At 38.4% G+C, this 14,139-nt stretch overlaps 1 protein-coding gene across 2 annotated transcripts in view; it reads right to left on the minus strand.

Annotated features, from left to right (window-relative positions):
• PLPP4 (phospholipid phosphatase 4) overlaps window positions 1–14,139 on the minus strand; it is a 46,363-nt gene that overhangs the window by 24,576 nt on the left and 7,648 nt on the right. The window contains exons 2-3 of one of the 2 annotated variants that reach the window (XM_054276701.1): window positions 6,226–6,334; window positions 2,281–2,371 (exon numbers count right to left, since the gene is read on the minus strand). In XM_054276701.1, coding sequence (XP_054132676.1) covers window positions 2,281–2,371; window positions 6,226–6,334 — 200 coding nt within the window. The remainder of the gene's footprint in view (window positions 1–2,280; window positions 2,372–6,225; window positions 6,335–14,139) is intronic. The other variant, XM_054276702.1, reaches the window with a different exon arrangement.

Genomic DNA, 14,139 nt, shown 5'->3' on the forward strand with positions numbered 1-14,139 from the left:
ACAGATCATAAAAATATGTTATAGTGTTATGTTTTTTTAAAGTCAAAAAAAAGAAAAAAGTGGGACCTTCATCAAAGCAAAAATAAGGGTTTTCTCAGAATGCAACAATAGCTGCCAGGAAAAATGAAAGAACAAGTCAATCCTACAGACACCCATGCTGTTAAATAAACTCTTCTTTCAACACCTGTGTTCACAGTGACCACTCAATCCCATGCTCTGTTTTCCCCCTCCATTGTTTTGTCTCAGTTTTTTATGGAAATTGCATGGGAAAATTTTCCATAAAGTCAAATGCAGATGACCAGCAATGCCACAGCATTTCACTGCCCTTCTTAAAAAACATGTCTGCTTTTGAAGACAGGCAGTAAAATTCAGTGTTTTTTTGTTGAGTTTTGTCTTGATTATTCCTTGTACACCTACTGAGCTGTGCCTTCACTGTTGCACATTCCTTACACTGGCAAGCCAAGCATCAAGTGAGAGTATGAATGTAGGATGGTAAAACAAAATAAATCTATTTGTTCTGCTGTTGTTTCCTTTAAGAAAGATCCCTATTGCCCATCTAAAGTCATATAATCCAGTCAGTGAGAGATTTAGAACTCCCAGGGGAAGGCTTAAGGACACCTAAATTAACTCCTCCTTACTCCAGGTGCATTGAATCCCTTCCTCTCTATTAATGGCTATATGAGGGGCAAAGAATTTTCATCTCTTTTTCACTTTTTCTCCCCTCCATGCATCATGCTTAAAGAAATCCACCTTTTGGGGGACTCCCTGATCATTCCTTATGGACATTCTGTGCCAGATCTCAGCAAACCAGAGGCTCACCACCCCTAATGAACCTTCACATCACCAGATACTGAACTTTATTAGAGAACAGTGCACCTGAACTGGTAAATAAGTGGCAAATAAGCCACAAGAAGTTCCACACTTATGACACAAACTGAACAGAACATCAGGGTTAGTGTTTCCTTAGTCTGGGCAGCAAGGGGAATGCTGGGGAAGCCGGCAACTTTTCTTCTAGATGTTATAGAGGGAATAACAGAAGAAAAAATAGCAGGAAAAAATAAATAAAGTCTTCTTAGAAGAAAAAGCTGAAAGTAAGTGATGGAGAAACTGAGCCTAAGCTCCTCTCCTGCTTACACAACAGGAAGGGAGGTTCAGAACTGACTGTGTGTGTTTCGTGAACGAGGAGTTATTTCCATTGAATGGACTTGTCAGGGAAACATCACTCTAAGACATTTCAGAACTTACAACAAATGACTGGCAGCAGTCAAAACAAACCTAGGATCATTTCACACTTGTGAGAGTAACTAGAGAAAGAATAATCTATGGAAATTAAGCCTTGTCTAAAAATTTTTTTTCCAATTACACAGTGCCATTTACATCCTACCTAGTTAAAGCAAGGCTGAGTATTGCTCTAATTTTACCATGTAAGGGGCAATAAATAAAGTGCAAATTAGCCAGTAAAACAGAACTTCAGAATTATGAACATTTCAAACATAAGGCAAACAAAAACATTTGCAATTCTTATGCTTCAAGATATCCCTTGCCAGTGAAAGTGCTTGAATCAATATTGGTCTCTGGCAATATTTATATATATAAAAAGGATCTAAGCACATACCACTGTAAGATTTCAAGAGATAGGCACAGCCAGAATTAGCTGGAACAACTTAAAACTTACCCTTTTCATTGTGCTCTGCTCCAATTTCCTGCCTACAGCTGTAATTAGACCTAACCCATAGCACAGCCACTACTGCTCACAGTCCAGGATTAAGTGCACAGCTAATTCCACTGGCAGTTAAGGATGAAACAACAGCTTCTAATTAGAAAAACTGAGCCAAGAGCATGGATTCTGCAATGGTTAACAGTAAATTGCAGGAGAAGATCAGAGAAAACAATGAGAGGAGTAATTTTCTACACTAAACAGCTGAGCTGCACAGGACTTTCCAGTCAAAGCCTTGATTTAGAATAGCTGCAAGTAAGAGGTAAGTAATAGATTGGGTGTGACAGAAAAAATATACATTTGAGCAGTCTCTTAGATGGACCTGTCTTTGCTGATCAAATTCCAGTCCTTGCTGGCTAAATTGTGGAATTAAGGCACAGAATTTGTACATCTATAAACTCACATAAACCCAAAGGCTTCTGTGAGATGCCCTGGAACTGCACTGAAAATTACTATAATGGGCTGTAATGGAGACAGGTTTTCTTCAAGGCTTGGACTACACTTGGAATCAATCTCTGAGAGCCATCAGACACTTTTCCACCTTGAAGAATGACATACATTACCTAAAAAAGCCTCTTTAATTTCGGTCTTGTCTGTTCGACGGATTATTTTCACCACAAAAATGACTGCGAGCGGCGTGAGGAAGGAAATTGCCTGTGAGAGATAACAAACACCATGAGTGAGAGCATCAATTCCTTCTCTGCCCCACTGATTAATAATTAGCTGCAGCCAGCTCCATTTAAACTGAATGATCTTTATCAAACTCCTGACCTTAAGCAAAGTGGGATGATTTGTCTTTGCAACTCCAGGGTGAGGAGCACATTAATATTCCAATATAGCCCTCAGCTATAATTGATTTGTAATTGCCCAGAGATGCATTTAAAATGTCAGCTCCTCCAATGAAAAATTAACAGTCCATAAGGTCCACAAATACCAAAATACAGATTTTGGACATTTTTTCCTCAGGGTGCATTGCTGAGGAAGGCAGCCTACCCACCTGGGCTCAGTAAGCCCCTACTCAAAACAACAGACAGCAGCACCAACCTCTTGGAATTTTAAAATTCTCTTTATCTTTCTTTTTGTTTTCTTTTCAACTGTCATGCTTGAATGCATTGGGAAGATTGTGTCTTTATGATTCTTTTGTTTACAAATGTTCAGATGTGGAGCAAACTGCTTTATTTTGTTCAAACTCAGAAAAACAACATCTGAGAATCTACAGGTTTAGTCACTGGTTAAACAGAATATCCTGTAATTGTCAGTGCTGAAGGACAGGAATCCTCCTACCAGGAACCTGAAATGGCATCTGTGCCTCAGTGCACACATTTTATTCTCTTTAAAAAAAGTGAATATTACTGGTTGAGGTTTGGGTTTGTTTGTTTGTTTTAACAAGGCAAAAATTAAGCTTGTTTAAGCTTAATTTTGGCACAAGGGGTGCCAAGTCTTAAGTAAGATTATGCTCTCTTTACTGAAGCTGAATTGGGCCTTACTCTTAAATAGTCCCAGTGACAGAAAAACCAGACCAGACAGATATATTATGGCAAAAGACACGTGACTCAATCTTCTTTTTATGCCACAGATTAATCCCAGTCCTCACTTTATGATTTTAGACAATTTGAGTAGGAAACAACACGAGAGTAGGCTATGTTTGTAATTTTGGCTGTGCATCTTGCACCAGATTGTCCTTCCTGCATCTCCAAAATACTAACTCAGTGAACCATGCAGATTAAAACAAAGGCTGGAGTCTGTTCCCCTTTTCTACATTTAGGAAGGCAGGCACCAGAATTTGTGCAAAAAGAGGAGTCACTTCCACTTAAAATCTCCCCCTGTCTAAGTATGTGTGAAATTCAAGTTTGGATGCCAATGCCACATTACTGCTCCAGAAATACTCACTTCTGTCTTCATCAACAATTTAATTTCTGCTTTCAGACACAGTGTGAAATTAAAAAAAAAAATTGAAGCAAATCCTAGAATTTGTAGGTTCATTCTTAAAAATAAGGGTTGCCACCAGGAAAAGAAATTATGAAAAATATCTGCATTCCAGACTGAAGAACATATAGAAATAAGCCAAGGCTGACAGGCTCATAGTGGTGGTTTAATGGAGTCAGAAATCTTTTGAACAAACAGGAGCATCAGAAATTATCAACAAAGAATAGCATTCAAGTGGCAGCTTGCTCCAAACCACTTCCCCATCCATCTTCAGAAACCTGGTAAAACTGCAGATTTCCTCATATTTTACAAGCATGTGAATTGAATTTTTTAGGGAGATGAACTATTCATGTTCATGGTGTATTGCCGCTCCTTACACAAAAGCATTAGCTGGAAGGTGCTCTTTATTCTGCAGCAAAATGCACACACAAAGAAATTTTGGCTTGTGACAGACCCCTTTTATTTATTTTGCAAAGAAGTTTCTCTGTGGCTCATATCTAAAACAGATTTGGCAACATTCTAATGAGCAATACTCTCCTCAGATACATCTCAGCTATGTTTCCTTTCCCAGCAGTGAAATATTCCAGCTTTGCCAGGCTTTTGTGAAACATGGGCAAAATCTCTGTCATTTATTATTCATCCTGGCAATGCTGAAGTTACAGGGACACAATTCCACTTTTCCAAGGGAAAGCTGGCTGCTACCTGCACTTTGCAAGACAAGGAATCTCTCTCTTTGATAGAGAGACAGAACCAGGCTCAGCTCTTCCTAGATTTTGCCCCCCATGCAAAAATCAGCTTTGTTTAATTTGGATGTGCATTCACAACATTTCTATTGAATTCAAGTCTCTCATAGCAAATAAAATAATCCATTAAATCATAAAGTCTTAGAGATCACTTTCTGATAAGCCATGGCCATAATTTCAATATGGGAGTACGGTGGTGGCAACAAATTCTTTCCTTAATGAAAGCTTGTGAGCAATGCTAGAGTAGGATTTTTCTTCTTTTAAATTTAAAAAAATAAGAAAAAGATATAGAAATTACCCATATTTCCTAATTTAAGAAGCTGTTGATTGTTTCAAATCTGAACCAGAAAGAGAATACAGACCATACAAATGCTACTGACACAGAGTTGCCTCAAAGTTCCACCACCAAAAACTTTGCCAAAATCTGGAGCTATGGGAACATATTAAATGGGAATATTATTATGGGAATATTATTATGGGAATATATTATAACTATATCCCAGAATTGTGCTTCCCAGTGCCTTATTCCCCTGGGGAATAAGAGGATGGATTAATGATTACCCCAACTGGTTTCAAAAACTATTTCCCCTCTGCAGCAAAACCCTGTGCAATGAATCACTCTTGGTTCTTGAACTCCTCTGTTACAAACACATCAGAGGAACCATGTAGGAAAGTAATGCTGAGCATGAGCAAAAGCCACACCATTAAACTCAGTCTTTCCCAGCACAACAATTTAATGTTTGGCTTGGGGGTTGTTTTGTTTGTTTGCTGTTTGATTTTTGGTTTTTAGGTTTTTGACACAGCTGTCTTCTGTTTCAGGAAAAACATGTGTTTTCTTCCATCCAAGATTAAAAAGTCCAAAATAGAGCTGCTTCTTAATGCAATACAAACAAAATGTTTCTTGTTTATAAAGGCAAATTTAAAAATCAGGCCTTCAGCCTCTGCCTTAGAAGGCTGTGATAAATGGTCGCCTGATATGCAGGAGGTGCCTTTAAACGGTTAGTTAATTAAAATTTTATTATAAATGAAGGATTAAGCATTTCTTAAAAAGTTGAATAGAAATTATATAGCTGATTTGCATTTAATCTGAATTCAAGTTTGAAAAGTAAAACCCTGGGTTCACTGAAGACTCAGGAAAAGGTGACTTTGAGGCAGCTGTTGGAAAGACTGAACTACCACTTTCACAGCCTGAACTAGAGCAAAAATTTCAGCATTTCTGAGTTGGTGTGTTTTACTGCAGTCATATATAGAGATTATCATGATTATTTATCATTGCTAGTGAAGGTTATCAAAATTATGAAGTTTGATAACCAAATTCAGCCGTCCAGCCTGCATGTGCTGAGCAGGGAAGAGCCAGAGGAGTAGTGACAGCAGGGCAGCTCTGTGATTTATTTAGTGTTGGAAGAAGCTGAAACAAAGGTTTTGCCTCTAGGGGAAAAAAAAAAAGATTATTCAGAGTCCAGTATCTCAGTGCCTAACACGACTAAAACAAATTGGATCTCAAAATTTAAGCACTTAACCTTCTAAGAGCATGACAAGGTTTTGTCAGGTCACCAAACCAGCTAATTGAGAAAACTTCTCTGCTCATTTCTCTCACATCCCTCTCAGCTAACACTGCTCTGAATCCTAAACTGAAAAATCAACATTCATAAATTCAGTCATCTCATAACGCTGCTTTTTAAAGACTTCCCATCATTTGCTACATTTTGGACAACACTGGCTTGGAAAAGAATTGACTTTAGGTTTAAAGGAACTTCCTCTACTTGTGAAATATTTCCTGCTGCTTATCAAAGGAACATTCACTCAGTCTGCAGCCATCAGATGCCCTTAGGTACTTACAAACATGAGCCGTGTGGGGATGTTGTCTGATTGCACCAAGGGATTTTTGTATAGCCAGATCTCCTCTGGCTGGATCACTCGCTGGAATGGATCCAAAAATTCTGTAAAACTGAAAAAAACAATGAAAGATACAAATTTTTCACAATTTGAAGTGATGACCAAAAACCCCCAGAAGAGTTCTGCTCTTCCCCCAAATTTGACTATGACATAGCATGCATGAATTATCCCTATTAATAAATTGCTATACTGCCATCCCACCTCACTGCATTTTAGTAAGAAATTTTATAAATACACCCTTCAGAAAATGGGTTTTAAAAGTCTACACCTTTGAAGTTGGTCTACAACTTTATAAAAGTTCCATAAACATTACTGTGGAGAATAACTTTTTCTCTTTTTTTTTGGGTAAAAGTGTGCAAATAACACTGTGAGATTAAATAAATCATGTAGTCATTTATTATCAATTTACAACCACGTATGCCAGCCTTTTATAATTATTGTTTATAATTCCTAAAAAAATTATGTAACAAATGTAAAATATTAAATGCCTTTCAAATGTCAAGATTCAGACTTTGAAACACGACAGTTGCATTTGCAGGATCACAAAGCAAAAGAAAGAAGCAGCCTAGAAAATTTCTTCCACTGATAGAGAAAAGAGATAACTTTAGGGAATATCTCTAAGACTTACCTCTAAAACAGGATGGGCTGTCAAGCTTAAGAATATAAGTCTAGCTGAAATTGTTCAATCTCCCAAAAAAGTTTTAATTTCATTATTGTGTCTATTAGCCCTCTTACAAAGCAAAAAAACCCAAAAGAACAGAAAACCAAAAAAAATCCAGAAAACCAAAAACAATCCACCCAAACAAACACACTAAAAAACCTCATCATTCTGTAATTATGTTATTTTGCAATTAAGGGCATCAAAATAAAATGTTGAGGTCCCATTGTTCTGTAGATAGTAATTTCTGTGGGTATCTTTTGTCATGCACTGAAAGAAAAAGCAAGAATTGGGATCTGTAGCTGCAGCTGGAAGTTTCAGAAGCTTCTCATGACTGCCTAAATTATCTCACTTCATTTAAACCATACTCCTTTTTCCACAGAGCCCTTCAGTGCTATTTAACTTTTCTGGGCTTTGAATTAATATCAGACAGCCTGGGAAGATTGGCTTTTGCTTTTCACTGCTCATTTCAGGTCTGGGTTATCAGGGCTCAAGGGATGGGTGCTGAGGGAGCACACAGGGAGTTTTCTGCAGGTTGGTCTCACCTGATAAACCAGAGCCAGAACTCAGAGGTGTAGCAGCCCAAAGCTTTATTTACTGGAAGTTTTCCAAAGCCAAGGGCTTCAAACGTCTCCAAACCCAGGTTTTACATCAGGTGACTTTGTAAAGAGAAAAAGCCCAAAGCAATTTGCAGAGCAGAGTGAAATTAAACCATACTCACACATGCAGCTCTCCCCAGGGAAGACAAACCTCAAAAAACCCAGCTGGGTCAGCAATTTCCTCAAGAGCAGCAAGCCACTGCCTCTGCCCATGGCAGGGAGAGGAACTAGGGCACCTTTAAAGGTCTTTTCCACCCCAAACCCTTCTCTGACCCCTTTACCTGAGCACACTCAGACTCCCTGACCTCTTCTTGCCTGTAATAATTTCATACACTCTGAACAGAGAGAGAGACATGGCTCTCCCAGGAAAATCCTGGAAGCTGTGTAGAAGCTGTGGGAAACTTCAGAGGAGAGAATTCACACAAAAATTCTCTCTCTTTCTGTAACCATTGTTTATAGATATGGTTCTCCAGAGTGTGCTATTCACCAAGAGTGTGAGAGAAGATTCCTAAAGGCCAATCAGGTCTTAAATCCACCATTGTTTCTATAAGAACTGCAGATTTCTAATAATCAAGTGTCTTTTCATGCCTTCTATGATGGAGTCTCTGTATCACCTTTGGCTGTCCCCAGAACTCCTCCAGTGATACTTTCCTAAAGGAAAACAACCAAATTTAAGGACCAAAGAAGGTCAAACACGGCCTTGTCACTTTTAACAATATTTCTGTTTCCTGTACTGGCCTACATGGACAACAAGATTGTTCTGGGAGCTTAAGGAGTCTGGTTTTGCAAGGGGAATATTTACTGTTGTGCTCAGCTTCTCCAACCCAGGGTCTGAGCCTGCTCTCCCAAGGAAGGTGAACTTCAGAATTGTCAAAACAATTTGTTTCAGTGTTTTCAAACTGAAAACAAAGCTTTTTGAAGTTTAAAAGACAATGGCTTGTGCAAGACATGAAAATAGGAAACATTTCTAAAGAAGAACAGCTCCATATCACCCATATGAAAAACTCATTTTCTAGTTTTCAACTAGAAAAATAAAGGTCAACTCCTAGATAATGCAAGCAGGTTTGGTTACAATTTCAATTAAGAGAGTCCTAAAGTTTATTATTTGAAGTATTTCTGGTAATTGCAGAGAACAAACCACATACAAATATCTGTGCTTCAAGGTGATCACAACACACCAGTGCACTTCTGGAGAATTTGTCACATTGGATCAGAAATGTAATTAATTTGATGTTAAGACATTTGATGTTAAGGCATTATGAACAAATGCCACCAGAGTTAAAGGTTTGGGGCTCTTCTTGATCTTTTGTTTTCTGCCCCTCATGATGTAAGAAAGCTGAAATTATTTTTGTTTCAATCTGAGGAATTTTTAAAAAATCAAATTCAGTTCTCACAGGAAACACACTGGGACACTACAGATACATACTGTCATAAGATTTAATGCCTTTAAGAGCAAAATAACTCACGCTAAAGAGATGAAAATGTAATAAATAACATAAATAGGATCTGAATTTGGGTGAGGACTGATTTTTTGATTAATATATACTCATCTGTACTCATATATGGAATGAGTAATTTCAACAAATCCATCAATGACTGCAATTATTATTATTTTATGCAACAGCAGCAGTTTTGTATCCACTATATATTAAGTCTGATTAGGTTTTCATATATTACTTTGACTTGTGTTCAGAATTTCTTCCCAAAACTGTGTTCAAATTTAGTGCAACATAATGCAAAAAAAACCCCAGAAAACAAACAAAAAAGTTTTCTGAAACTGGGCAAAATAATTTCAGAATCACTGGTGAAGGAGAAAAAATATAGCTGCAGAAGGCAGCAGATGTCTCTGTGAAGAATACAGAAATAGAAAGTAAACAGTTAAAGGAAAGAGACTGTAAAAAAAGAAATAACTTTTTTTTAATCTTCCCAAAGAGCTCAACTGCTAATTAAATTTTTATGCCAAGACTCATAAGAGAACAATTCTCTTCTTTTGTGAAGCATCACCAATGGGTGAGTGGATATGAGATTTCACTAGCTTGAAGGCAATTCCCTTTGTACTCCATTAAACAATCATGAGGACACACTGGCTTCTAAGCTGCCTGACACTTGGATTTATGTTCCTTTGTCCCAACCAGAAGTGCAGTCTATCACTATTCAAAAGTCAGCTCAAGCAGGTTTTAAGGACTAGATGTGATGAGAAATGAGTGCAGGCCTTGGACAGAGAAAACTGGTTTTGATCCTTTTGTGTTATGGCTCAAAGTACAACCTCAGCCATGGAAGTGTCCCCTGGTGGGCCAAAAAACTTCCTTTGTTTTAGTACAGAAAAATTTAGTGTTAGCTTTTTTCTACCTTTTTACATATTCACCCAACATTTTTAACAGCTTAGCAAGCAAAATTTCAAACACTTCAGCCTGATGAAGTCTTTAAGGCATAAAAGCATTTCCATTTACTTGGAGAGCCTTTAACTGTGACTTTCAAAGCAACCCAAGGGAAAGAGGAGCTCAAACTCCATTAAAAACATCAATGAGCAACAGGTGCCCCAGTCCCTGGGGTTGCTTTGGCCATGGCAGCACTGAGTAAAAACGCTGCTCTTTCCCAGGTCTTCGGGGTACATTAACTTCATTTCCATTTCACAGCGTGCAGCCCTTCAGGATCATTTCATGCCAGCACCACATCCCAGCCAGAGCCAGGTAACAGCTCACTAAAAGCAGGTTTGTGATGTTGTGGGCTAATAACTGGGGGTTATCTTTTTATGAAACCATTCACTGATAGTGGAGGAATCTAACAGAGCATAAATATCTTCACAGAGGTTTTGACCTGAGTTTCCACAGTGGTTTTCATCCCCCATAAGCAGCAGCAGGATATTGTGTGGCACCTCACCTTATTGTTTCCACCACTGCCTGGCCCTCAGCTGCATGAACCACACAGGAAAGTTTAAATTTCTGCCTGGTTTTAAGCATCAGCTGAAGAGGGGTTGGTTGGTTGGTTGGTTGGTTGGCAGGAGAAGAGGGAAATTAAGGTTTTTTGCCTTTTACTTTTTGTCTCACAGACAAATCTTGTCCCAAATACCAAGTGACAATAACTGAGAGGACAGAGCAGTACACATAGGATGGCAAAGCACCAGGAGAGAATGAAAGAAACTTGGCATTGTGACACCCAGACACCTCACGAATGTCCCTCTTTTCTAAGCTTCATCTGTTGATAAGCAGATCAAATGGCTCTGTCTGCATGTCCCCACTGGGGCAAACAACAAAAAGATAACAGATGTTCATCAAATTCTCTTATAAATTACCTCTGGGAGCTTGTGGGGAATAAATTTGGCCCTGACCACCATTCCCTGCCTGCAGAACTCTGTGTGAACAAACTGCTGCTCTCCCAAAAGCACAGGTTAACTGGGACTCCTGGAACTCCATTTTCCATGTTTCTACAAGGATATTTCCTCCTGTATTCCCCAAACTGGGTCTCACAGCTAGTAGTGAAAGCTTGCCTGGTGTGCCTGCCATGTTCAATTGTGCAATCAGCTGTTCTGCAAAGCTGAGAGTGGTGTCAGTGGTGCTGAAGTTGGCAATAGTTGCCCTAATTACAGAGGATGTGCACAATTCATAACTCAGGATTTGCTTTAGGGGCTTCCCACAAGTGATCCAGGCTGAGAGAGAGAGCCCAGAGTTTGCATCAACACTGAACACTGTTCACTCACCTTGGCTCACATTTGAATTCAAGACTTCAATATTTTCCCTTTCTGAAACACACTAATAGTGGGGAAAGCATTCATGTCATGTTATCTGATGTACCTGGAGAGAATAACTGATTCTCAAGCCATGAGAAAAGCTAGGTTTGTTTTCTGCCAAAAAATAATATTATGAAAAAAAACTCCATAAATTCTTGGATGTTATTTTACAAATTCCTGCAAAAACTGACAAAATATGAAAAGCCTGAAAAGTTCTGTGGCTGGCATTTAAAATTAACAAGACTGAAGGAGAGAGGACAGTGATGAGGGGAGATAGGAAGCAAAGCCTGTGGTTTATCACCATGATTCTGCTCTCCAAGGAGCTGGAGCAATTCAGCCTCTGAAATGCTGCTGCCCGTGGGTACCAGCATGGTGAGATAGCTTTGTGTCAGCTCAGAGGTTAGCACAAGCAAAAAGATCTGAGCCATTTAATATCTAAAGTAATTTGGGAAATCCACAGCTCCTCAGCCATCAAGAAGGGTTACAATACACCTGGCCAAGACTCAATTATGAATGATGAGCAAGGGAGAAGCTGGCATGAATTAAAAATATAGCTTCAATAATATAAACTCTACTTTGATAGAAATGTTCTCTGTAGTTAAGGCACAACACTGGGTGTCAAGAGATTTGATTTTTCCTGATATGATTTTACAAAGCAAGGTTGGGCAAACCATTGCAGTGTCAGTAACTCTGAATTCTGCAGTCTGTTTATTAATTGCACTTTATTAACTACACATGCCAAGTAGGCACTGCTGACAAACACCCAGCAACAGCTTTAACTTCTCCAGAGAAACCAAAGGAAAGAGTTAATTTTAAATATATATTATAATTTTAAATATATATCCTAATTTATATTGCAATAGGTACTGAATGCAAATGAGGTGTTCCCATCAAACAGAACTAATGTTTTATTGCTTCTCACAGACTTTCATGGAAATGTGTTACTGTAAATATCATTTTTTAACTGCACTAAAACCAATTAAGTACTGTACACTCACACTGGCACAGAAACATCAGTATCAATAAATTATCCCTTTTTAAAAGCTAAAAACTTTTTATTTTCCAGTACAATGCCATGCAGCATTTACACCTACTATTTCTGATTAACAATTTGAAATCCCCATATAGAGCTTTATTGGGACTGATAAAGACAAAGGGCATGGGCAATATTTTTGGGGTTATTATTTAATGTCACTGGCAAATAGAGGATTGGTTCTGGAGGATAGCTTTAGCTTCAGATGAATCAGAATGACTTGATGGAAAATATTTCTGAATACTTTAAATTAGCTAGCAATTTGAGTGTGACATTTAATTAGCACATATGCCTCCATTAGCCCTTCAGATATACAAGAAATCATTTTGATTAAGAAAAGATGGAAAATAAATTCTGATGTGGTTTTAAAACACACACACACACATTACCACAGCTGTCATATTTCCCTGAAGTTCTAAAAAAAGAGTTTCCAGTATTTTCCTTCAGCCTTACTGATTGGTTTCCCAGATCTGCCTGACATATCCACTGATTTTACAGATTTATATCAGGGTAGAACTTCTTCCAAAGATGAATGGCCTCTCCTCCGTGCAGCCAACACTGCAACAGCAAGGAGGCAACAGCTGTGGAGCCTGGGCTCACTTTAAAGCTCAGATCTCAAACTAAAAACAATGCAGGCTCACAACAGGAGTCCTGCAGCTTATGAAATCACACATAAACGAGATATATACTTAGAATACATAATATGAAAGAGCAAACCAACAATCTTTTCACAATGCTGAAAAAGAAAGAACAGCCTGGAGAGGAGTTTTAGAACCTTATGTTAAGTTTCTTTGCACTTCAATTATATTGTCCCTGTTTTCTCAGCATTTGAATTCTAAGTAAAAAATTTCCTTCCTGTGACAGGGAGGAAAGGGACAGGATTATCTGAGCATGCAAGAACAGCACAACAACAAGAGGTTAACATAGCTAGGAAGTTGTTCTTGTGCACCTGAGAGATTCCAAAAACTTCCAGTCCGTGCATTGTCCTTGTTAGGGGCTGAGCCTTTGATAGCAAGTGGAGCTAAATATCATTAAGCATCATTATTGTGAATCTAGAAAACTCCCATTCCATGGGAATAAAAGGGTTTCCAGGCCTTAGAGTACTTAATTAGCTTCAATGCAGCATTTTCAGCATCATATCTTCCTCACAGGAGTGGGATGTTTGGAAGTGGAAGGAACAAAGAGGGAACAGTTGGTCATGCAGCACTGCAGCTTTGATCAGAACAGCAGGAGACAGGAGTGACTATACTGAGCCATGAAAAAAAAACTGCTGCAAAATGAGTCTAAGTCAGGTATTTTGACTTGTTTTTAATTTTCATAACTTTCCTTGACTTAATATTGAAAGTGATCTCTTGTATTTTCGGGGTGCCCCGTGGCAGGAAGGAATGATGAATCTGACTATGTTCTCAGAAGGCTAATTTATTATTTTATGATACTAAATTATAAAAAAGAATGGTATACTAAACTATACTAAAGAATACAGAAAGGATACTTACAGAATGCTAAAAGATTATTAATAAACCCATGACTCTCTCCAGAGCCTTGACACAGCTTGGCACTGATTGGTCATTAAGTCAAAACAATTCACATGAAACCAATGAAACAATCTCCAACCACATTCCAAGGCAGCAAAACACAGGAGAAGCAAATGAGATAATTATTGTTTTCCTTTTCCTCTGAGGCTTCTCAGCTTCCCAGGAGAAGAATCCTGGGCAAGGGGATTTTTCAGAAAATATGACAGTGATCTTTGCAGCTTTGCCTTCTGGTCAGCAGAGTATAAAATAAACCATTCTGAAACAAAACCAACTTTGCTTTGGCATTTAGCTGCTCCTGGGGTGAA

Source organism: Melozone crissalis, unplaced genomic scaffold (assembly GCF_028551555.1).
Source record: "Melozone crissalis strain CALT ecotype California unplaced genomic scaffold, PUWL_Pcris_2 ptg000019l_1, whole genome shotgun sequence".
Lineage (NCBI taxonomy): Eukaryota > Metazoa > Chordata > Aves > Passeriformes > Passerellidae > Melozone > Melozone crissalis.